Source organism: Bombus flavifrons, chromosome 12 (assembly GCF_040668555.2).
Source record: "Bombus flavifrons isolate JBK064 chromosome 12, iyBomFlav1_principal, whole genome shotgun sequence".
Lineage (NCBI taxonomy): Eukaryota > Metazoa > Arthropoda > Insecta > Hymenoptera > Apidae > Bombus > Bombus flavifrons.
In genome coordinates this window covers 9,047,165-9,072,363 of record NC_138453.1, presented here as the reverse complement: position 1 = coordinate 9,072,363, position 25,199 = coordinate 9,047,165, and the positions used below count along the sequence as shown (strand labels likewise).

The window sequence follows — 25,199 nt, the reverse complement described above, 5'->3', positions numbered from 1 at the left end:
GCTTGCACGTATATATTTAAACTTCTTTTCGTAAGACATTTTGAAATGTCATTGACACTATAACCAGAGGCTCGACTATCACGATTATATTGACAAAGCCGAAGACCAATTTAAAAGTGTACATAGAAGTTACAAGATATTTATCGTAAGTCTATATTTCGTAACCGGATTAACGGTGTCAGTTATTCGTTGCATTACTACACCACGCTATACGTTTAAGTGTAAACCTAGAGTTGAAGATTTCAAAAGTACTCCATGCTGAGTGTTCAAATGTTTTCCATGATATTTTCAAGCAAAGGAAGAAAAGGCAAAGCAGGTAACAGAGAGTCGCAAAGTTTCGGTTTTCTGAGAAATTCCCTCGAAACGGTAGGTGGTAAAACGATTTACTGAAGGAATACAGAGGATATATTTCCGATGCTTACTTTTGTAAATGACGTTTCCGGCACTGGCAACTTTATCTTGTCAAATCTCTTTGTTTTTGCCTCGAGGTAATCCGGTTTTCGATAAAACACCGTTTTCACTGAGTCAATATAGATCGTCTTCCATTAGTGGGAAACTCGCTTGACAAATGTTCATGAAGGTATAAAATAAAACGAGACTTTCTTTTGAATTTTCATGCACTCGCAGAATCGATATAACTGGATGGAGCACCTGGCCAGAGTGAAAGGACACGAACAGAAACGTCACGAACGTGCCGCAATATCGCGACGATTAGCGTTGGCACGGTACCAACTGGAATGTCAGGCTTATAAAGCGACTTTTGGTAACTATTCCTAGCAACTGTGGTAACATCGCGTTCGATGTAACCTCGCGCGACAAATTCAAGGGCGGCTTCGCTCTACAAAACGTTCGACGAACAATTCTTTCTGTGTTTTATCGACTTTAACCTACCGTTAGGAAAAGCTAAGCTCCTGGCTACGTTGACTAGCTAGGTGAAAGTAGTATTTATTCTAGAGATAGTGGTCGCAGTCAGACATCGATATGATAAAAGTTGCCTTCGATTCTGTGACCTCGTAAACTTCACTACGAGGCCTTCGCGAAGTAATACCGGTGAAACTATCTGATCGATAATAGGGATAACTGCAGAAACTGATTGAACCGCTATTTTCTTAACTTTTACTCGATAAGCTCGGTAGCATTACCGTTTGTTAAGTAGTTCGTGCTCCAAAATGAGACGATAGAGAATTCGTCCCCATTAGATTCCCTATCCAGGGTTCCCATTAGATCTTGTCTTTCCTGTATATCTAGTCATTGTTCGCTCAAACGAGGTAATATCGGGCATACTGTTTGATCGATAACAGGGATAATTAGAGAAACTGATCGAACTGCTATTTGTTCAACTTGTACTCGACGAGGTCACCGTTATTCGGTTAAGTAGTTTATGCTCCAAAACGAGACGACAAAAGATTCGTCGAAGGGTTCTTTTGCAGTTTTCCATTCATATAGTCTACGCGGATATAATTTCTTATTCGAACGAGACTACTCTAATCAAAGAGCTCCCTCCATTCTCGATGAAGTGGTTCAATGGAAAGATTGCTCGGCATTGTGCTTTCTTCCGAAAATAGTCTCATGGTCAAAGGGTTAGTCGACAGTCTTTGTTCCCTTGGTGGGAAGCAGTCGCGAATCGAGCCATATGGCACGAGAAACGGCAAGCCATTTTCGTTCTAACCTGGAAATAGACTTTCGATATGTGACACGTGCGCTCGCCTGCACTCGCGCGGCGTCTGCTAGTCAGGCACGCTAGTGCGCATGTACAGACAGCCGATCAGCTGTTCGACGCCATCTTTTGCTCCCAGCTGAGGGCTCGACGCTACGCTCAGCTGACCTCGTCGTTGATACGAGCCCCCAGCACTGGCAGGAGCGTACCTAGCTGGGGCCTCTATGGTACCCATTTAGATTTCGATGTTGCAGTTGAATTCTGACTATAATTACATTTGTTGCTCCATATTCTTTCTTTTTTCTCATTTTTCATTAAGTAAATGGAAACAAATGGAAACATAAATTTAACTATATTTAATATTATCAAGTAAAAATTCCTATCTTCTCTTCTATCGGTATTCTTTGCATTCTCTCTTTTCTCTGTCTTAATGAAATTGAAATTTGATTTAAAATTTATCGAATTAAAATTGATCGAAGTCTGGATTTAATCGAAAATCTTTGTTAAGTTACTATTAAGTAAAACTTCCCCTCTTCTTGTTATTCATCTTCTTTATATTCGTTCTCGCCGTGAGATCATATAGTAAAGTAGTCGGCAGATAAAAACATCGTAAAATCACAAAGATATTCGCTTTTAAATACCAGCCACAAACCGCGATCACTCGTACACACGCGTATAACAGGAATCCGATAGCTATAAATCACGAATCCGTAAAATCGTGTCGATCCCGCCTCGTTTATTACGAACATATAGACACCTGGTTTCGTTGTGTTTTATTTTTAAGAAAGAGAAAGAAAGATGTAATAACCGCGGATTACCACAGAACGAATTTGTTTACGCAATCTTTTTGCAAGTGTTTTCCGCGAGTGCGGCCTCGCTTCAGAACGAATAAATTACATGCATTTCACCGTTAACCGCAGCGGCTGATTTTCGACGAAACAAAAGCATACACGGTTGCAAAACATCGTTCCACACGGTTGACAGTGGAAATGCTTGTCTTTGGACCGACACTGGTAAACGAGAAAAGGCCTCGACCAGCCCAACCTGGGCAAGGGAAAAGGATACAGGACAGACGGTGTGTGAACAGAGTTCGATAAGCAGTCGACGCGTGTATCTACTATTCGATCGATAAACATTAGCCTTGACATGATATCCAGAGGACCGCTCTTTCACCTCGCCTTTTTTACTCGAACCTAGTTCCTACCGCTGCCGTTTCTTCTTCCAGTTAGCACGGGACCTGTAACTCCGAGTATAGAATGCGCGATCTCTGTGCTCGTGACTTGGACGATGGGATCTGAAACAGGATCGATTCACTTCGAATTTATATAAATAAAATGGTTGATAGAAGTATGGGATTATTTGAGAAATTCGTAGTGTGTTCGACGATCGACGTTTTAAAGAAGATTCGTTTGAAAATTCGAAGCTCGACGTTCTTGATAGATCATTATGGAATTTTGTCTAATTAGAAGCCAGATTACATAGTTAGCTTGATCCTGCATTATCCCAATAAAACGATGAACGTTGAGTTACGACCCTAGTTGTATGTTAAAAGAAATTAATATTAAGCCTCATGTGCGCGCCAGTGATTATGAAAGCTGCCTAAGTCATATATTTTTCGTTTCGAGATATTTAAAGTTTCTCGTTTGACGCATCAACTGAATTCTGTTTAACGACGCAATAACCAGCTCGATACGACGGTTCAATTTCTACTACGTTGCGAAAATACTTTCGAATAATTGTAATGTAAATAAATGCAACGCAAAATATGCGATAAATTTAATTTATTTTAGATTCTCGACTCTGGTCACTTTCATAATCGCCTACACACGTACATTAACAAAGAGTAGAACGATGTTGAATTTTATTGACACGTTCGTTTCCATTCACCGGTTCTAACCTGCTTTGTCTTTTATCAAATTCTTTCGATTACGAGAAATTGAATAGTTCGAAGAACGAAGGGTTTGAAGGAATTCGAGTAAAATCCGTCGTGATTTTTATGCATCTATGAGAAATTTAAAACCGAGAAAATGCACAGAACGCGAAATTTTCAACGACTCCAGATCGAACATTCGACCCTTATCGAGACTTTCAAGAATTCTAAACTTCAAATTATATTCAAAATGATCGTTCGGTCTCCCTAGAGACTTCCTAGTCACTAAAAACTTTGAATTGCTTCAAAGTTGAGACGCGAACTGCCGCGACTCCGACTATTCTCGACTCTGTTCTGAGACTCTTGTTCTGAGAATATTCTTCACGAAATCTTAAACAAGTCACGCAATTTCGTCGATAAACCTCGCGAAGATATCGTGTAAATGATAACTAATTGGAGACACTAAGATTTCTGCAGTAGAAGCTGCTGTTTCTGTAGATTGAAAATTGAGGTTGGATCTGGAAAAGCAATGGAACAGTCGTCTGTGTATTTGATCGCAACTGGCTACATTATATAAACGGAAATCTAGTACGAACGGAAACTTGAAGTTTCTCTCGGTGTCTACTCTCGCTGTTCCATTACGTCAGCTCGGTTCTACGATTTTTCATGATTTCCATTCTACCTGAAGGAAAGAAGGGTGACTGCGTTTGCATCATCCCGTTGGCTGGAAAACGATTAACCGCTTGCGTCAACGAGACCTTTGCTCGTGATTGTTTTCTCTTCATTTAACCGATCCTTTTACCGAGTGCTTCCTCCTAATCTTTTTTAAATTACCGATTCAAGATTCAAAACAGGTTGAGAATCCGGGATTCAATCCACCAACTGTAGTAGAACGTGGCTTTCGAGGAACACCGGGTATATTCTTGTCCGTCTTCAAACAAAGTTTTGAGACGTTTGACGAAGACGTCCTGATTCGAGTGGCGCGAGTCTCCGATGTCCACTGTGTGTCTCTGGAAATAGAAATAGAAGCGTGCTGTTAAGGTGGTGGATGCTCGAATCGCTGGTGGACGTCTTAGTTTAGACACTGGTTTTTCCTTACCAGACCACTGTCTCTCGATGCCCTAGCAAACACACGTTCCTCCTGTAACTCGACCCGGCTTTTTGTAGTTTCTAACAACGTTCTTTAAAATTAAATCTTCGCGTGCTACTTGAAACGCCCAGTACGTACGCTTCTCTTCCTTAAGTTACACGAAGCGACGTTTAAACCACGAAGTGAGATCGAGTTTAAGAAAATCGCCGAAACACACGTGCTCCGTCGTGTTTTTTTTCTTTCCCTCTGCTATCTTCGTACAGCTACTTCCGAATGTGGATCATCGTTGTACGTATTCAAAGTGCGCAGTTTTCGTGTCAGTTCAGAGTCATCGGCGACGCGTATGGTTTGCTTTTCCAGCGTGGATTTCACTCATGGCTGTTTAATATACATGACTCCGTATGTGCAACAGCTGTACACGCGAGACCCTCTAACGCTTCTGGAAATAGAAAGTCATTCGCAAGGTGTACTAAGGCTAAACCACTGTGCCATTAGCCAAGCTGCAATGTGATTCTCAATTTGTCATTACCTGACATTTCGCGGATGAAATTTTCACGTTGCACAACCAATTATCTTTCGTTGGGTTTGCTTAATTTTTTGCATCATCGACAAGCTACCTTTCAGACTGAACAGACACGAGCGAGTCTTACGGATTCATCCCTCGTGTGACGCAGGCTTTCGAGCAAGTGTTCCCGAGTGCATTGTACTTTGTTCTGCTGGTATCTGAACCTTTCCACTGTTTGCAATTGTGGCGAACGAAGGCCGGTCTTCTCTGTAATAATATCTCGCGGATGAAGATTGCGTTTTCTTTGCCTGTTATCGCTCTGCCGTCAATATTGGACTTCCTAGCACTTATTTATAGCTTCAAAGGGAATATAACTTATTGTCAGGGGCCAATTACTGAAAAGAAGATGCAGTTTTGACACTTTTAAACGGCCAGTTATTACTCATTTTGTGAGTTATTACTCATCATGTCGTGAGAATTATTTATGAGTCGATAGAGAATACAAGCCGGGGTAATTACTAGAAAAAATAATAAAGTTCTCGGTGCCTTAGGTACCTAGGTATCTGCTATCGACATCCTTAAATATTTACATTTTCGTTTTTCCCTTGTTTCAGTGAACAAAAGAATTTTTTACTTTTTAAAATGTACGCTCAAATCGTACATCGTAATATTTTCTTCAAATTTAGGAAATTTGAGAAAGGACGATAGAACTCAACAGGAATAAATTATGATTCATCATTAATGTCTGCACTTCTTAGGATTACTTTATGATTCAAAAGGAAATTCAATGTAGGGCTGTAGTTACTAGAGAAACGAAATTGTCGATACTTTGCACGATGATTCATTATTTGCTGCTTGCAATTGTTTGCTCCGTGGAGTGATTCAGAATTAGGCAAATATTCGTGATAAATGCGAAGTAATTACACGAACGACGATTTTCTCGCAGAGGCGGAATATAATATCTTAATGGACGAAACTCACTGTCAGTTGGCGGATATCTTTCGATCGTTTGATATTAGGTCCGCTCTCAAAACCCACACGATACCCGTACGTACCGTGTGGGCTATAAACTGCATAACGAGGGGGTTATTAAACATCTGGTCGTTGTGCCGAACGAAAAAGGAAATATTGTTTGTGAAGGTTTCCTTCGTGCAGAGAAATTTAGTATTGCAAAATGAGATTAAGATTTCCAAGAGTAGTCATACATCCTCTGACTGAAAGAAACATATTTCTCGAAGTTTGAAGTTTCATCACGCGTATCGACGAACAATAATACTTAAATTTTGCAGCAGGGTATAAATCGCGTTATCCGAGCAAGGACAGTTTCTTATCTCGAACGATCACTCTCTGATTTGTTGATCGTGTTGAAATAATCACGACAACTGTTATTGATTATTAGTATTTAGATAATTGATATCAGTTATTTAAAAAAACGGAAATTTTTCTAGCCGATAAACGATTGTTTTAAATGTAAGACAAATGGGAAATATAAAACCTCGAAATTTTTATCTAAACGCCATTTTTTAATTGTGTATATTCATAAAAATACGACTTTGTATAAATATGTGTAGTCCATAGCCAAGTAAATAGGGAGATCTCGAGCTACTTGAATTAATCTGAATGAGGTCGTAAAAATAGATTCCAAGTGTACGATTTGATCGGGTCATTGATTGCTGTTTAAGTTTAAAGTCTCATCGATGGAAGTAGCCATAACGTAAAAGCAAGATCAGTCGTGGATGTCATTAGACCGTAAATGCCATCAAAGCAAGCGAATCGGTGCTTTCGAGCGGCAAAATCCCGATTTTTGTCGTCCGCTTAATTACCTTCGTGTCATGTCCGTCGTTCTATGGCGAGCAAGGAGAAGGTATGGTTGTTTGCGCAGCGACAAGAAGCAAATTAGTATAATTAAGTTACACGGGCTGTACATGTCACGACCGAAAATGGAACGGAATTAAATTTACCGCGATATTCGATAAAGCGGAGCTGGCGATACGCGCAAGAATGGCCCTTTTCAACTTCGTTCGCTGCACGTACTTCTTCGGAGAAGAGCTCGGCTGCGAGATTAAGAAGATTATGCTAAGAGCAGTATCTGTTTCTCCGAGTTCTACGTCTGAAGCCAGTTCCTTGGCTTTCAACGTTTGATATTACCATAATATCCTCCCTGGCGTCGAACGAAATAAGAAGAAACATCGTAGTAGCTTCTCGGTAAGCTCGAAGAACACTATATCGCTCACTGTTATTCGGCCACTTTTTAAACAATTTCAAACGACGACTGTAATTTCTACCTAAATTTACCATTTATGTATTGACTTTGCTGGTACACTAAACTCAATCTTAATCTACGTATAAACGATGAGAAATTGTTCTGAAAGGACACTGCAAGTTGTAAAAAAATATACCTCGATACAACTTTTACAATTTTTTATTCAACAAACCGACAAGCTACTTCGCTGCTACCATAAAAGTGAAATAAGAAATGCTCAACGTTATCGACACATACTTTACCGATACAGTGAAGAAGCGTCGTATCGATACCGATTGTATCGGACGTAGAAATTGATTCGGTGCGATTGCAGCAACGTCGATAAGCAAATGATAAATTTACATAAAAATGCTGAATTAATTTCTATACCAAATATGATCAAGACAATGCTCGTTGCTCCAATAATGCGTCATACATATGTATCGACAGTAACAAAGAAACTTTATCTTTTACGGTGCTAGTCAGCGACACAGGATATAAAAGTTGTATCATTGAGATAGTTACGAACGGTGTTGTGGGTAGTAAAATTCATGCAGAAATCGACGCTCCAAGTTTAATTGCCGGCATAGGGGGATCGCAGGGATGAGCAGATGCGTTCGAAACGGCTCGTACCATTCGAGATTTTTGTAGTCCCTTTAAATTTGTTGTTGTGTCACGTCCGCAGCCACGGGCTTGTATCTCTTTGCTGCACGTGACGAAAGAAAACAAGGTGCAGTCTGGCCGGTGCAGCAAGTTCGAGATTTCCTGAACGGTTAGTACGTCTTTTAGGGTCGGTGCTGTTCGCCTGCTCCGGCAGGCAATCAATGGAAACGCACGACTCCTTGTTGACAGTTCGCGTTTCTCCATTATTCCCCATGAAAGGGGTTACATTTTCGCAACGGCCGAAACTGTCAGCGACTTTGCCCGGTTTCATTGTGAACAAAAAGAGAAGAAAATGAAAACCGTCCCCATTGTCTTTCGAAGCTACGAAAAAGGAGCGAATTCGTCGTTGGTCATCGTTGTTGTCGTCGTCGTTGTTACGCAACTGTGTCAAGCTGAAAGGTAGAATTAATTCCGTATGTTCCTTGGCCCTTTCTCTCTCGTTCTTCGAATGTTCTTCGTGAAACCTCACGAGGAATATGTATACCGCGAGTGGCAAAAGCATTCGTACAGTTTGCACGTAGAAATAAGAAAAGGAGAGTAAGAATATAAGAACATCGTAAAACGAGAAAAACTTGGTACACGTTTCTTCTGTTTGAATATGTAGAAAATAGTAGTATAGGGGATATTTGTCTTTCTACTTTCGCATTTCGATTGTTGGAAAAATTTCTGTTTATTACCGTAGATCTCGCGACAAACGAATCACGTTCTTCTTTAACGCGTGAACGAGACATTTCTATTGCATTTACATACTTATCGTCACGATTCGTTTCTCGTGAACCGCGTGATTTCGAATTTTTAAAGACCGGACCGACTCCTTGCGTGTTGTATATCGTCGCGATAAACAGCGTAGTATCGTTAAGGGAAAGAATCTGCTAAATTGGCTGCATTGCACAATAGTTCTCGCGAAGCAGGAATTTATCGTCGAGTAAAAAGAAGAAGCACGAACGCGGTCGAAGTAGCGCTCGTAATTTATACTATCGAATGGGAAAAGGCGATAACTGGTTTCGAGCTTTGCGTAATGACCGTGAAATCGTGTAGGGAATAAAAAGTAGCTCTGTAGAGACGTAGAATCGAGAACAAGCCCAATCAAAGAGGGTATCAAACTCGTGTAAAAATAATAGCAGAATTTAAGGAACGAGGTCAGTTCTCGTTATTCTCGTTGCACGATCAATCTTCAAGTTTATTTTCCTCAGTCCGTAACTCGCATAACGAACAATCGAAACGTACGTGATAAATAGCGAGCCGAAATTTGCCACTGTTTTACCATCGACCTTGCCTGTTATTTATTACGCGATCATGTTACTCTTTGGTTTATTAACCCTTGCGAAATCCTTCTCTACTCTGTTGGTTACAAAAGAAACTGATCTTTGGATTGTACAAGCTTTCTCTTATCGAGTTTCCCAAATAAAAAACGTTCAACAAGCGACTTATAGAAATAAACTCACACGCGATTGCAATAAAGTATTGCATTTTTTAACGAGTCGCTAAAAGAGATACGTACATTACATGTATAGCGATACGTTAATCTTAACGATAGCGATTGAACTTTTTTCCCAATCGAGAGTACAAACAGCGTTATACATCGGTCCGTGATAAATCTGAAAGGAAGAGTATATAAATAATACAGAAGATTTGCTTGCAGAGGCTTTCCGATTAATCGCACACCGACTCCTCTCCATTTTCACATGCGTAATCAGCAGCTCTTTGTCTCCGTTTGGCTTTTTTCGATGCCGCCAGGGTTCTTCAACCTCCGTGCTGGTAATTCCTCCGAAATCAGAGGGGTGAGTGGGCCGCGTCTAGACGCAGCAACCGACGACCCTTTTCTCGAAGGACGAAGAGAGGACAGAAAGCTTTTGTCACGATGACAGTGATCCGTTGTTGGATAAACAGCTGAGTTCTGCTTGAGAAATTATCCATCCGACGAAAGGGTGGAGGATCGTTTAAGTCATAAATATTCCACTTTAGAGATGTTTCGTTTATCCTTGGTTTAATCATTTCTGGTTCTGCATACGATTTTCTATTTTAGCCAACGATTCGCTCAGTTCGTTGTGCATCGTGATCGATCCGCTTCTTCTCTCCGTGCACCAATTTTGGATTTCATTTCTCGCTGATTTATAAAAATAAAGTTGTTGACGGTAAAAGACGTTCAAACGCAATCCGCTACGATTTCGCTGAATGTTCCTTTTCCTTGCGGTCAGCGGACACCTCCGACTTCCTACGCGGTATCTTCCGGTGGCTGAATACAGCGTGGAAATAAGAAAATCATCGTTTCCAGTTCTCTCGAATCTACCTCGATGAGGAGAGTTCGACGACGCGTGACGTAGGAAGATTTATAGGATTGCCTGGCGAGGCGGTCCGCAATCGTTAGCCTTTTCAGTCTTTGCGACTGATTGTACGGTACATACGTGTTCGGGATTCGCTTCGAGTGAGCCGAGAAAATACCTGCGACCGTAAAAGAGAATATCCTGTTTATCGTCGCTCCCTGCTACCTCGATGATATTCCTGTTTCCGACTTGTGTGGGAACGAGTCTCCGAAATTGAACGCTCGCAAAATCCGTTATCCTTCGGAAACTCATTTGTTCGAATGTGAATCAAACTTTATTGCTCGTCGTTTCATTAACTACTTGTATTGACCAAAATAATTCGAAAATCGTTTTACGTGTCACCTTCAGTTTCATGTTCGTCAATTTTTAACGGTTTCAACGGATCTTTACGCATCAAGTTAAACATCGTTAGTATATTCCGTTAGTATACAAGAGAAAAACGTCGTGTAAACACGTGTCATTGAAAGCATTGTTAAAAGAGTCAGAACGACACAACGATATACGAAATGTAACGTTGTAATGCTAATGTGCGTTATTGCGGTACAAAGTACGGATAGATCAGGAATATTTAAATCTAGTAGTTGTAGCTAGAAGGTATCGTAATATATGCTTCTACAACTTCGACTACAATTCCGTTTCAAAATATTCACCATTCACATAAGATTGGCAACAACGAAAAAATTGAATTTATTGGTCGTTCAAGTTCTCGTTTATTGGTCGTTGAAATTGCAACCGTACAAATATTATGATAAATTCTAACTACTGCTAGATTTAAATATTCCTGATTTATTTGTACTTTGTAGCGTAGCAACGCATATTCATTATGTATGTCGTTTTTTTCGTTACAACTTTTTAACGATGCCTACCACTCATATCCTTCTTATATCTCATCCTACAGAATATACCGGCCGATAACGATTTCTCCGTTTCATCTTCAAACGTAAGAAATTTTTCAGCCATACGAGAATACAATTGGTTGGAAAATAGAGCAAAATGTGAATGGAAATAGCGCAGTAGGGTTAAGAAAGTTCTCTCGGCTTGCCAGAGGTAGAGGAATGTTGTTTTCCAGAGCTTAGATGGAATCGGATTTAGAGATGGTTTATTGGTCGGGATGTGCGTGTGCAGAGGCGCGGCCTTAGCGCATTGTGAGGCATGTTAACGAGCTAATTGGTAACGGACCGGTGGCAACAGAAGACGGCCTCGTCCTCATCAATGATTTCCTTCATCGAGCGTGTAAACACGAGCGATTAGGGAAGGAAAACGTGGCTTTACGTGCGCATTATGCATCCGGTTGGCCGGTGATAAGCTCGTATTGCTACGCCTTGGACTCGCGTTGCGAGATTCTCCAGCGGTTTTTCGCAACGCCTTTGTCCTCGTTCGAAACGATTCGTCGATTCAGTTATCACGTTTTGCTCAAGTTACATTGTCTTTCTTCATTTCAAAACAGCTGACACACGTTAAATCGAATCAATTTCGATATCGTTGTTTATCCTCCATGATTATAATTTATCTATTCGCTTACTCTTTTCTGAATATTTCCTTAAAATCAATTATTCCAAACGCGATTTCATCGATGATAACAACAACAGATTGACCATATTGACCTTTTTACATATGAAATGTAAATACATTAAAAACCTCGATTTTGAACTACTGGGTAACGGATGCTTAGCTTTCCTTGCGCTAAATCGACTTATCTTGTTGCTTTTATTCATCCTCCTTCTATTGCCTTTCTCTTCTTCGTATTGTTATTATTTCTCTTTTCCTTCTTCGCTCCTTTGTACGATTGTGCGTGCGATTATCTTTGCATGAAACAGGATATTCAACTCGCTTAATAAGTTAAATGAAATAAAGCAAGGACGCTAAGAAATGCCACCGATAAAAATACAGTGCAAGGTCGCTGAGAAAGAAGTTTGCAGAGATAAAGAAACAAATATAGCGCGATACGATACGATTAAAGGAGTTAGAAAGGAGTAAGGAAGCGGTCGAAAGTAATTCGCTCGGTTTCTTTTCCTCGATTCTAATTACTTGTCCGGCTAGTTTCGCAAAAATCCTTTTCGCCTGCCGGTAGATTTCGCGAAAAGCTTCTTCCGGCCCGCGGTGCATAAATGAAAGGAAAACGCGAGTATACGGCTCGCCTTTGTGTCGTTTGCTGCGTTTCAGTTGGTAGTTTGCAAACGGGAAATATAACAGCGAGCTAGCTGGCGCGAATCTTTTGCATTTTTAATGCCCGTTGCCAGCTGCTAATTCCTCGGCTTTTCCTTTGCATTCGTTTCCAGCACACGTTGAACGCTCGTTGAATCGCGAGACATTTATTGCCCCTAAGAGATAAAAGAACGCTGATATTTTGTTAATGAAACGGTAACGATGCACACGCTACTACCGATTTCGTCTATAAAAGCACGCTTTCTAATTCGACGCCGCTGACGAGAGCTGCAGCTCACCAGCAATAAGGCGTAATGACGTCGCAGACGTAACAAATTTTACTGTCACGCATTACGATGGATTATCATAGCCGGGAACCTGTAATTTCGCATTTTATTTGCTCCCTGGCTAGCCGGATGTCGTTGATTGTAACCAATTATTTCGGCAACAACGTAGACTCGATTTATTTTCCACTATGTGCTCTCTACTTTGTCGGAGTTGAAGAGTATTTCTGCAACGTTTAACCTCTTGATGATCATAGAATTACGAAGAATTTGGAATGAACGATTTGGAGAACAATCCACTCCTCGTGAAATAATTTACCGATCGATAATATTAACGAGTCGACGAGTTACAAGTTATAGACTTCACGTCCACAGTTCTATAATTGTTCGACGAATAGAACAGTCGGATGACCGATAATTTGTTAAATTTACTAATCAAATTTCAATCAACCGTCAAATTGAACCCATACAGAGTGTGCATTGGTGTCATCGAAACGATTGCAACAGCTCGTTTCTATTCCGATAAAAAGGGAATCTGCGCGTCAAAGGGAGAATTTGATATCCGCCAAATTAATATAAAAGATAATCGTCTTCGTTAATATAATTAGTAGGCAGCCCTGGGTGCCGTGTAATTCTGTTAATGCGTTTACGCACGCTTTTCAACCATAAATTTCACGGTTCGTTGTCCGGTACGTGTAAAAGTTAATACGCACTTCGCATATACTTCGCCTGGTTTCTGCCAGCGTATTCGATCGAGCATAAAGCACGATGTGCTTTGTAGTGTTCATTGAACCAAACTTGACTTTCTAAAAAAACGAACGCGTCTTTATCGGATCATAAAGCGTCGACAAATGAATGACAGTTTATCGACGACAAAACGCATATCGAAATGCGATACATGCAATAAGCCAACAGCGATGACGAACCAGTTCTTTCCGCTTATTTTACGTACAAGTCGTGCACATTTTCACGTTCTTACCTTTTACGCCAAAACACAGGTCGTATAATCTTTGTTTTTTAATTTCTTTCCAATTCTATGGCTCGTTGCTTGTATTTGTACATCGTGCGTTTAAGAACGCGATAGCTGTGCTTTGCTACGTTCCAAGCTTCTCGAGTTCTGCCTATGCTAACCGTCATACGGATGGCGATAATTGATAGTCGTTTAGTTACTAATAATCGCTGCTTGTTTGCTAGTCCACCGTCTCGCGCAGTCCCCGAGTTAATAAATTTTCCTATTAGAATTCCTATTAGAAAGAGTGAAAAATATTGGAAACTTTGGTCCCAGTTTGATGCTCGGAGAGCGTAAAATCTTCCACAACACGACTGCAAATCTCGCGCAATTCTCGAAGTTCAGATTCCACGTAAGGATTTTGCAACCTAGTTGCTATTGTGTTTCCAAAAGATTCGCTCCTGTGCGCTTCCTTCTCGACTTTCTCCCTTTTTTTCCATTGTTTCTTAAACGACCTATTCTTCGACGAATTCCCAGGATCGGACGATGTTTATTGGAAACGCGCGAAGGTCGAGGTAATTAAGAGCGGATCGCGTTGGTTATATTCGACGATGAGAAAGTACGAAGCGAGTCGCGAAAGTATAAGTTTGGCCGAATAATTCTGAGCAGCTTGTTTACTACGCGCTGGATAATACTGGCGCCAACAAGCCGGTGTTTTCTCAGCTGGACCAGCCAGTGCATTCACACCGTGCTGCACCAGAAGCGCATCGCCTTTTCCCTCAGCCTCCCGTGTCGCTAACTATAATACATGCTTCGTAGCTCGCACGACCTGAACCTTTTATTCTGTAACGCCAATCCCTTCCTCGCTGCTTTGGCGAAGGTCTTCGACGTTCGAACGGCTTGCCCTCGACCAATGACCAAGCCAAAACCCTTGGCCTCCGCCGCTTTGATCGCGCAGTCAAAGTTTCGCTCAGGATCACTTTGAGTCTCGAGTCGAAATTGCAAGTTTTTCAAGCGTGCTTCTCAAAGCTATAGACTTGCAAGAGGAGCCAAGTACTTTGCACGCTTTTAGCTATCCTGCAATAGTAATGTTTTGCCACTTTTTTCATTTTCCCATGTGTATTATCGACGATAGATCTGCTTCCATTCTTTGACCACTTTGGGTCCTGAATCGAAATTGCTAATCTTTCACGCGTGCATCGTGAAGCATCAAACCTTGGAAGAGGAAACGAGTACTTTGATCTTTTGTATCCTATCAAAGATCCTTTTTATCGTCCTTTCCATTCTCGTTGATGCGTATCATCGATGACAAATTTTCTTTCGTTCCTTGATCATTCTGGATCTCTGATCGGGATTACAAATTCGTAATTTTAACAGAAAAGTAGGAATACGCTTCAAAGAACCGAACGTCAGACAGAAACCTAATATTCCCTGAACTTTAGGTAACAGTATTTTTTTTTATTACTTCTTGGCATTTGATATGTATCATCGATGAAAGATCTTCTTTCGTGATTCCATTACTTTGGATCTCTCATCGAAATGGCTAATCCCCACGTGTACATCGTAAAGCGTCCGAGCTTGGAACAGGAAACGAGCACTTGGATCTTCTGTATCCTGTAATAAAACCTTTTTTATTATCTTTTTTATTTCTTTTGTGCTTATCGTCGACTAAGGATTTTCTTTCGTTCTTTGATCACTCTGGAGGCTTCCAATCGAAATTGCAAGTTTCTTATGAATATATCTCTGCGTGCTTAGAGCAGTAACCTAATATCCTGAACTTTCGTGTCGGATAACGGTAATTTTTTTAGTACTTTTTTCACTATTTGATACTTATCATCGATGAAAGATCTGCTTTTGTTCTTTTCAAAGTAACTTGATGTATTACTCTTGGGAAGGTAGCGAATTTTCGACGTCTGCTTTTCATCCCTGATCGATCCTCGGCTTTAGCTCAGCTTCATATTCGTTCCATCATTCTGCCGTTTAAGAAGCTGCGTCTGGCAGTGCCGATTAAAAACACCGTTCGCCAGCCATCTTCTGGTCAACTTACTTTCCAGGATTTAGAGCGACTAATTATACGAGTACGGTGCCGGGTGCTAACAAGATTCCAGCAACGTATTATCGGACGATGCGATTAGAAGCGGTAGAAAGCAACTTTTTCTAGCGACTGCATTATTCCAAGACTCTGACGTGACTCGAGCTTAAAAATACTCGATCGTTCCAAGCGATTAGTATACAGTAATCAAGGACTAATCCTTGACTCGTAAAGGGAACGTTGTTCAATCGATATCGCTTAAGTCGTAAATCAGTTGGATCCTTTTTTTTTTTTTTTGTAAAATAAAGAGTATCTCGATAGCGCAGGTTGTCTCTTAATCCTGGACAGCGTCTCTCGAAGGATTTCGCCAAGGGTTACGAACTTTTTGCGCATGACACCCGAGTACGATCACCCTCGTGGAGCCCCACAAGCTCTCCCTTGTACACAGACCCTCGACACACGTGAAAGACGCCAAGTGTGAGAGGCAGTGCCGCGCAGTTCTTTATTCAAATTCTTCATCGTGCGAGCGCGAGTCGCGCCAGCTCCTACTCTGTGGCTCTCGGCAATTTTTCGCGTCGCCTAATCGCGAGTCGAGTCTCAGTGCACGGACGTAATCGTTTCATTTGCTACTCAAACTACATATGTTCGCGACAGATCCGCGTGATTACGGCGGGGAAATCGTCACGGGGGTTGAAGTTATCGTCGGTGAAATTTCCGTGGCGACAGCGACGTTTTTCCTGCGATCTTATTGATTTTTCTGCCGTGGTTTCGTCGTTTTGATTTTTCCATGTATATATAATACGATCTTATCGATCGAATGATTCCTTTGCTTTCCTTGCCAATCGCGTTACGTTCTGAGAAAATGAAATGGACGTTCGTTCCACTCGATCGTTGGGTTTCTCTCTCGATGGATGGATAAGATTTTCTATATTTTACGAATATTTCCTACCTTTCCAACGTTTAATCTTAAAATACTCCAATTTCTTCGTATTTTGTACAATTGCAGAGTCCAAGCGAAAGGAATAGCGATACGGTCGTTGAAAAGTAGAATTCAGCGGATTAGCAGGAATCTTCTAACGTTGTCGCTCTGCCTTCGAAATAGAAGTTCAACTTGTAATTAATTACAATTAAGAATGCCACTGGTAATTAATTACTCGAATGGTACAAAGTCCTGTGGAATTAAAGAAGAGTGGCGAAATATGCGATACTTTGCCTGGACGAATAGCAAGGAACAACTACTCGAAACATAGTTTCATAGTGCGAAGCATAGAACGTTTCTGGATGAGATATTTCTCTCGTCAAACCGTAAGCTCGTTCTCAAGTATCTTCCACAAGATTTATCGAATTTCAACAAAAAGTGAGTTACATTTTCCGAGAAATTTTCGTCTTTTCCACCGATGAATAGCGTACACCGTAGGGTATTCTGTGTTCGTTCGCTCGAATGCTGAAACGCTCGGAGGAAAGTGGCGAGGAAGCCAATCCGGTTGGTCGCTTTCGCCGCATATGGCGGCGGGCAAAGTTATAAATAATGCCCATCGCCCTCCTGCGTATTCACCTTTACATAATGACCGGCAGAAGACGGACGACGAAATCTCGGATCGGATGTCGGGCAAAAAGAAACGAGAAAAACCGTACGAAAGCCTGACCATCATATCTGTGCAGCCGATATCTCGATGCCCTACAAGCGCAATTTTCTATGCTTCTATGCGTTTACATGCCTTGTTTTCACACGCTCCAGCGATTAGTGGTTCTTCCTATAGGAAACTTGTTGATCTGCAGGAGAAGCAGATCGAAGGAAACATTTTATTATTGTAGAACTCTGTAGAACAAAGTTTCATAGCTATTAGCATTTTAGTTTTGTAAATTCAAGCGCGTTAAATGATTTTATGTGCACATATTCGGATAGTAAGCTTCAATGAAATTTTCATTCGGGTTATTTGAAATTGGTGAAAGTTTCTCGAGTCTACAGCTCTTTTAGGACGTCGTTGTTTGCGAGGTGGAAATTTTAAAAAAAAAAAAAAAAAAAAATGACGATTAACAGAACAGTGAAATCAATAAGAGACGGTCAGAATGTCTCACATCGTTTGTCAGACAATTGTTCTATAGGTTAAACCTTTTGCATTCTCTCTGGATCAGCTCCGACTGAATCGCATCTTTGGAGAATTCCTTAGGTTTAAAGAAGATAAGAAGGAAGCGTTGTTGATATTGAAACGTTAAAAGTGCTCGATTAAAAGAGAAATGAGTTAGAGACATAAAACGTTGAAAGATCGTAGTGGGATTAAACAATGGATCAATGGAGTACAGAAGAACGGAATGAACGTAAACTGTTGTGTTCGTGATGATTCACGAAGAAAGAAAAAGACAATAGTGACTGGCACCAGTTCTCGCTCTAAACGCGGCCAGTTTGGACAGCAAAGTTCGTGTCTCCGATAAGAACATCGCGAAAAAACTACCTGAGCCTAGTTCGAAGGATGGTCCGTTGCGGTAGCGCGCTTAAGATTAACGATAGCGGAGTTCGTGCGCGAATCGTTCCAGTTTTCATTCCCTCGAGAGCAGCTCTCGAAAATGTCCACGATCCTATTGCAGTGCGTTGGAAATTGCTTCCAGAGAAGGAGAATGCGCACAGGTTCGTGTTCGCGCTGGTTTCCTCTGGAAAACCATTATTCCAATCTTCTACGATTTACCAATCGCGCATCCCTGTTGCTTCAAACATTTTTTAAACACCTTTTACAAATCTTTTTTCTCGATTTCTTATTAAAGAAACTTGTCAATTTCTCAATTTCTTATTAAAGAAACTTGATGGATGAAAAAATAAAATTTTTTTTTTTTTTTTTTTTTTTATAATTGATACAAAACTATCGAGTAATATATGGAAATAATATCGAATAAATTTCATTGCTAATGATAAATTTTCGTTTTCGTTGCAGGTATGCACTGCCTAGGTGCGGTGACAGGAGGCATTCCCAGCCCAAATGGGGTTGGCGGTCGGGGTGGCATTCTTAGCGTGTTCCGAGCCCTTGGAGTCCTGGTGTGCGAAGGGAGGATTCAGGGCCCTCCACGTGGCTACAAAGAGGGCCCACATTGTGCAGCGCCTATGCAGTCGGTGCCTAATGACCACGTGTGCGAAGAAGATAATTACTTGGTAAGAAAATTGTTCTCGTAATCTTTTCCACGATATCTAAACCGCTTCTCCAAGAACATACAGTGGCGAGCGTATAAATAAGGAAACAACAACTACTAGTAATCTTAATTATATTATGAGGCATTCTGTTCTCATTCTTTATTACAACACAGGATTTAAAAATACGTATAAATACAGAACGATCGTTGAACGTTTACTTGCAGTAATAATTAGAAATCAGTTGTATTTCTACTTACTTTTATAGTAGAATATTTAAGAATACATTTCCTATGGCCTGAAACGTTGTTTCAAATTTTTATTTCGAATAATAATTACAGACCGAATTAAGTCAGGTTTGTAAAATAAACGTGTTCCCTATTTATGTGCTCGCTACTGTACCCTTTGTTTCGATAACAGAATGACGTCGTTAAATCGTTTCCCTTTCTATTGAAATCGTAGTAATTAAAATTTCTATAGACAATGGTTTTCTCATTTGCCTTTCTTTTTTCATATAATCTGTGCAGTGCGATCGATATCTTGTACTGGTTCGAGAGATCGCCGATCGTATTGCAATTGGTTCGTTCCTGTCCATCGAAGTGGTGTTGTGCAGCAACTGTCCATGCGGTTTGGCCAAATCTACGTGCAAGAACCCGATCTGCACTGTGCCGTCCTTATCAATCTCACCATGGCAACAAGCGTCGGAGATGCTGCTGGAGTATTGGTGTGTTTGCGTCGTTCCCAGCAAGTAAGTGAGCCAATCACTTGCTCTAGACTATTTATTTCAACGATAATAGCATACGTAACTAATTCCTCTTGACAAATAAATTTTCACTCGATTCGTTAGCGAAATTGATCGTACTTTTACAAGAGAAAAACACCTTGCAACGCAAATATAATACGTTTATATATAAAAATTATAATCTATGTATAATTATATTTTCTACAAAGTGTATAGTTATCTCAGTGTAAGAGATATTGTACCATGAAGATCAATAACATTCGATGGTTGAAATAATTGGCTCAACTGAATGCAATTAAATGTAATTCATTTAACTTAGCACTTTATACGATAGACATGTTAATGATTTTATTAAAGACTTTTTTTACTAAGACTTTTGAACGTGGATGTATGACTCGGCGAGTAGTTAATTGGATCATGCTGATTAATTTTCTATGAATATTATTCTTTGTCACTAACAAATCGAACGAATAACAATGTTCAGGAGCCCAGAGACGATGAACTTCTACGGTTTATATCAGGCAGTCCGTTCACGACTTCACTTCAGCCAAGTCGCAGCATGGTGGTCCAGGAGCAACGGTGTCGATCCCAGTTACATCGTGACGAGGGTGGTGCCATATAACGAAGAAAATCTGAGAAAGTTCCGGGAATCACCCGTGGAGCACACGTTCCCCTTAGCCGGCCAGGGAGATGGAAATTCTATAAAAGTAAAAGAATCGATTCTTATCATTTATCAGCATCGTTTTAAATCGTCCGCTTATACCATTAATTCAGGAACATTGTCATCAATTGGGAAACGAAAAGTTGAACTGTCTGTGATATCGATTAACATATCCTTCTCACGTTCGATGTTCCTTTATTCTCACATTACACGTTTCATGAAAATCATTGTCTCTTTTATATTCGCGTTGAAACATATTACGAGCGAAAGCTCGTTGGATGAAGATAGATGCGCTTAATCGATCCAAGGATTCCCTGGCAAGCAATAGCTCGCTGGGAACGCTCGAAATGATGCGTTTGACTCACGATAAAGGCGAGGTCAATGTTCCTCGAACTGTCCATGTAATTCGCATGGTGGTTCTCTCGTCCACGTACTCAGAGTACCTTCCACGGTTCTATTCTGGTGGTTCGAGGACACTAACGAATGCCTACTTTTAACCAGCAGATGAGTCACCGGCTACCCAATCTCGTTCCAAGTACCGCGACTGCATTTAATGGAGCTGAAGAGGATTTCTCGTGTAAATTTTAGGTCACCGTGTGGGCACTGCCGAGGATGGAAGAGGTGCCGATTCTCACCTGTCCGTTGCATCCGATCAAAGAGAAAGACGAGGAGGGTGTAGCGAGGGCTTTGACACCTACCAAGGCTATCCCGGTTCCGAGCGCTGCGCAAAATCCCGAAGCCCTTGTCTTGCCTGGTAATGAGGGGAATTGGAATCGATCAGCGTAATATTTCGACGTTCGAGTATCACCTTTCGAGTGTCTCAGTTTATGTACATTTGGCCATACACTGAACATCTTCTCATTTTTTTATATTAAATAAGTGTGCAAACCTCATATCGCTTCTCGATTCTTTTTTCTTAAATCCTTCGCGACCATGTATACGTACATGTGTACATATATCGTTGACTCGATATCGTCATTGCGACCCTAAGATATCTCGTAATGACGACATCGTGTTACCGAGATATCTTGTACCTAGTTACGAAAGGGTTAATTATATTACAAAGCATAAGTTTCTTCTCTTTCTTTGCTTCTTTAAATTGTTACTAAATTAGCAAAATATGTTCCTTCCTTTTTGCTTTTTCAAATTGTTAATAAATTAGCGATGATGCTCGAAATACGTCCATTACGATACTGAAGCTAGAATATGTCGTGAAACAAGTATGTTTTATTGGAACAGCTCTGGTGGACGACAGACTGCAAACGCCTTGCAACAAGCCCGGCAAACATCATTGTCCCTGCGACGAAGAGGACGTTCCACCGCCATCACCAGCGATTCCACGACAGAACCGCGAGAGAAAGCGTCGTCGATCTCTTCCGTGTGGTCCAACAGACGCAAATTCCTGCGTTACGGTTCAACCGATGCTTCTTCCCTCGGTACAGGAAGCTGTAACGCAAGAATCGAAGAAAGACAGTCAGAGCTCGAGCTACCCGAAATGTTCCACCGAGATCTCGATCAATCGCGGTATTAAATTTGTGCAAGGGCAGAAATGCAAATTCGAGGAGAACAGCATCAAGAATAGGAAGAACCTAAACTCAGATAATTTGGAGCGGTGTTTTAAGACGCAGCTGAGCATCGACGGACGAGATGAGAACACTGAGAAACGGTACAAACGAACGATCGACGATCGTGACGCAAAATCGTTGTTGAATTCTAAAGACAAACAGTGCAATTTAGAGAAGAAGCAGAAAGAACGAGAAATAAAGTCGGAGAAGAATGGGATATTTGAAAATCTGATACCGTTCAATTCGTCGCTGCCGTGGTCATTTGTTGAGTCTTGGAATAATAGTAACGCAAATGGCAAGTGCGCTTTTCAGAGCTTACGCGGAAACAAGGAAACTTATTTCAACGACTCTGAGAGAATCTACAAAGCGCCAGTCAGTAAGGATTCGAGTCTCGTGATCAATCCCTTTAGGCAACCCAGTCCTTTCCACGAATCAAATCCAGGTCCATCGACGAATAATCGTTTAAAGCAGGATTCCTTCAACTCCACTTGCATGGTGCACCAAAGCTACGTCAAGTCGTCGTGCAAGTTATCGAATTCTGGAACGGTATCGTCTGGACGAGAAGCTTTGGACACGGACTCGGACAGGGGCGTTAATAACAAAGGGAGATCCAGAAAGGATTTGAGTCAATTAATATCCAAGCTGTCGTTTCCTGATGATAAAGACAGAACAAAAGAGGAAGGAGGCTTCTTGGATTGGTTCACCAAGGTTCCTGGACGAGTTCTCGGAGTCACGCCAAACATCAGCTACATAGAGAATAAGGTGAAAGCTACGAATTTGAAGAGTCAGGAGCAACAAGGAAACGAAATGAGATTTAAAAATTGCAATCTGGAGTTGAGCCAGCAGGAATTCGACGAAGTCCTAGCTGTTTTAAGAACTAGAACACCGTCTGAACGTAAGAGAACAAGTGTCAGGACGGTAAAGAGACGAGAGAAGCCGGAGAAAGCAGTAGAAGATGGATCGGCTAAGCTGGTAATGAAGTGCGGGAATGTGGAGAGTAACGAATGTTCGACAAATAATTTGGTGAACCGTGCCAAGTACTGCGAAAGTTGCAATCACAAGTTATGTAGGAAAAACGACCAACAAGCTTTAGAGAAGACCAATTTCGCTGAGATCTATGGCAATAAGAACATTTACAATCCCCAGAAACGCGAGAAGCTGGATGGTGATGAATCGAACGAGAATCTACAGGCGATCAAATGCAATAATTCCGAGAAGAGGAAGAACGACACTGTGGACTGTCTGCAGAACGTGTCGAACAAAGCAGATATATTATTGGGAGCAATTTTGCGAACCAGCAAAGACCGAGGGAACCAGTCGGAGGTTCCTTGTGGGACCAAATCGAGGTCCGCGTTGCCAATGGCCACCAACGAAATGGAAACCAATCGAAATAACGTGGCCAATGAGAAGTATCAGGAACAGAAACTGCCAATGGAGGATGAGAAGTCTCTGCCAATGGCGTTCAACAAGAGATTTAATCGGTTCCGGCAGCTTTTCAAGAAGGAGCACGACAAGAAATTAACTTCGACAGAGGATAATCCGCAGTATGCGATCCAACAGATCGGTCAACGTTCGTTCATGTACAACAACGTCCAACCAAGCCTACACGATCCAAAGAACTTCAGGGATAGCAAAGCAAAGAGAAGGATAAATTTCCCAAACACTACCGAAGAAACGGAGAAGCGTGACGCGAGCCCCGATCCTTCAGAGCTTAGTACAAATGGCGCACATCAAAACTCACGTATCTATAGTACAAATTACAAGAAGGATAGCTGCGACTACGACGAAGTCGAGACGTCCAAATGGCAAAATAGACTGCATAGTACAAACGACGAAGATAGCATAACCGAGCACGAGGAGGAGGAGGAAGATGAAACTGTATCGAAGCTTTGCAAAGATTCTGTTCCGAGTGTCGGGAAGAAGAATCGAAATTATTGTCTTGGTAAAGACAACGCCATCACGGAGGAGGACGAAACAGTGGATAAAGTGGTACCGACCGCCATCGAACAAGAAAGATTCCGGCGATCCTTGGAAAACGCAGCTTCGATGGTGTTCCATAGTAGAACCGGTTTACCATTGACATCCAGTCCAGCTCCATTGAGAAGAGGCAGCTGTTGTTTCGATTACGATAGTAGTCTGAATACCGTCTCCTCAAAAAGAAGGTACGTATCGAAGAAACAGGTGAAAAATACGACAAATCACATCTTAAATTCGATATCTTCCTCGTCAGCCAACTCTATATACGGTACAAAAACATATGGGTGAAAAGATTCCTATAGTTGAAATGAGTTTTTTGTTTCAGTGCTCTGTTCGAGTTGAACACTCCACCAAGTCCAGGTGCAGTGTCTTTGGAAGAAACAGACAGAGAGACCGAGAATCTCGGGGAAGGAGAGGAGACACCAAAAAGACGTTCAACTTCTCGCAGTAGACCGCAGAGTCATGCTCTTCTAGGCAGCTTCGAGGAGTCAGCTTTAAATGGTAGACTCGAACCTGTGTCCACCGTTCACGGTTTCACGGCGGAATTAGGTGCCAGCGGTTCGTTCTGTCCGAAACATCGAAAGCTTCCAGTCACTGTGTTCTTCTATACGCTCGGTGACAATGATAAAGTTTCTACGCCCTATCTCGTATGTACATCTTTTATTCTTTACTGTATTTTTTCTATCTCATTTGAGTTTTGTTATTTGTTCTACATTTTATCTGTTTTTTTTTCTTTTGTAATATTGGAATATTACGAATTGGCAATTTTTCATCTTTTTCTCTGTTTCTTTTTTAGATTAAAAGGAATTTTGTCGTTATCATTGTTGCGTTTAAATGATATATTTAGAAATATAACGGGACATTGATGAGACAAACTTCTGTTACTTTTTCATAGGCACATATTAATTTGGGCAAAAAGGGCTACCAAGTACCAAGAAGCGGTACTATTCAAGTAACACTTCTCAATCCTTTGGGTACAGTCGTTAAGATGTTCGTAGTACTATACGATCTTTCTGATATGCCACCACGATCTCATACTTTTTTACGTCAGAGAACACTGCGGGACAAAACACTACGCTACCTCGTACATCTTAGGTACGTTAGGTAACATCTCAGTTTCTGTTAGAGACGACGAATTTTGTCCGTTTTGTAAACATTGAAATTTTAATTATCTATGGTCGAGGGATGATCCCTCTCCTCGTTAATTAAAGTTTTAAAGATTTCATGCCTAGTGTTCCTAACAATAATCGAGGCTTCCTCGTGCGAATTTCTTTATGAATAATAAATAAATAATATTTTAGAATAATAACACTGACAAGTAATGTAAACTTCAATATATAAATCTGAATCTTTTTGCAGAATTTTATTAATATTA

The 25,199-nt window shown here is 41.0% G+C and overlaps 1 protein-coding gene across 3 annotated transcripts in view; it reads left to right on the top strand.

Annotated features, from left to right (window-relative positions):
- Positions 1–25,199, top strand: part of atos (atos homolog atossa) — a 44,166-nt gene that overhangs the window by 14,832 nt on the left and 4,135 nt on the right. Inside the window, exons 1-8 of one of the 3 annotated variants that reach the window (XM_069124301.1) lie at positions 18,234–18,387; positions 18,689–18,903; positions 19,407–19,627; positions 20,106–20,328; positions 20,871–21,036; positions 21,522–24,009; positions 24,150–24,471; positions 24,720–24,919. In XM_069124301.1, the coding sequence (XP_068980402.1) occupies positions 18,327–18,387; positions 18,689–18,903; positions 19,407–19,627; positions 20,106–20,328; positions 20,871–21,036; positions 21,522–24,009; positions 24,150–24,471; positions 24,720–24,919 (3,896 nt within the window). In that variant the 5' untranslated portion in view covers positions 18,234–18,326. Of the gene's footprint in view, positions 1–18,233; positions 18,388–18,688; positions 18,904–19,406; positions 19,628–20,105; positions 20,329–20,786; positions 21,037–21,521; positions 24,010–24,149; positions 24,472–24,719; positions 24,920–25,199 lie in introns of those variants that run through there. The other 2 variants (XM_069124302.1, XM_069124303.1) reach the window with 2 other exon arrangements.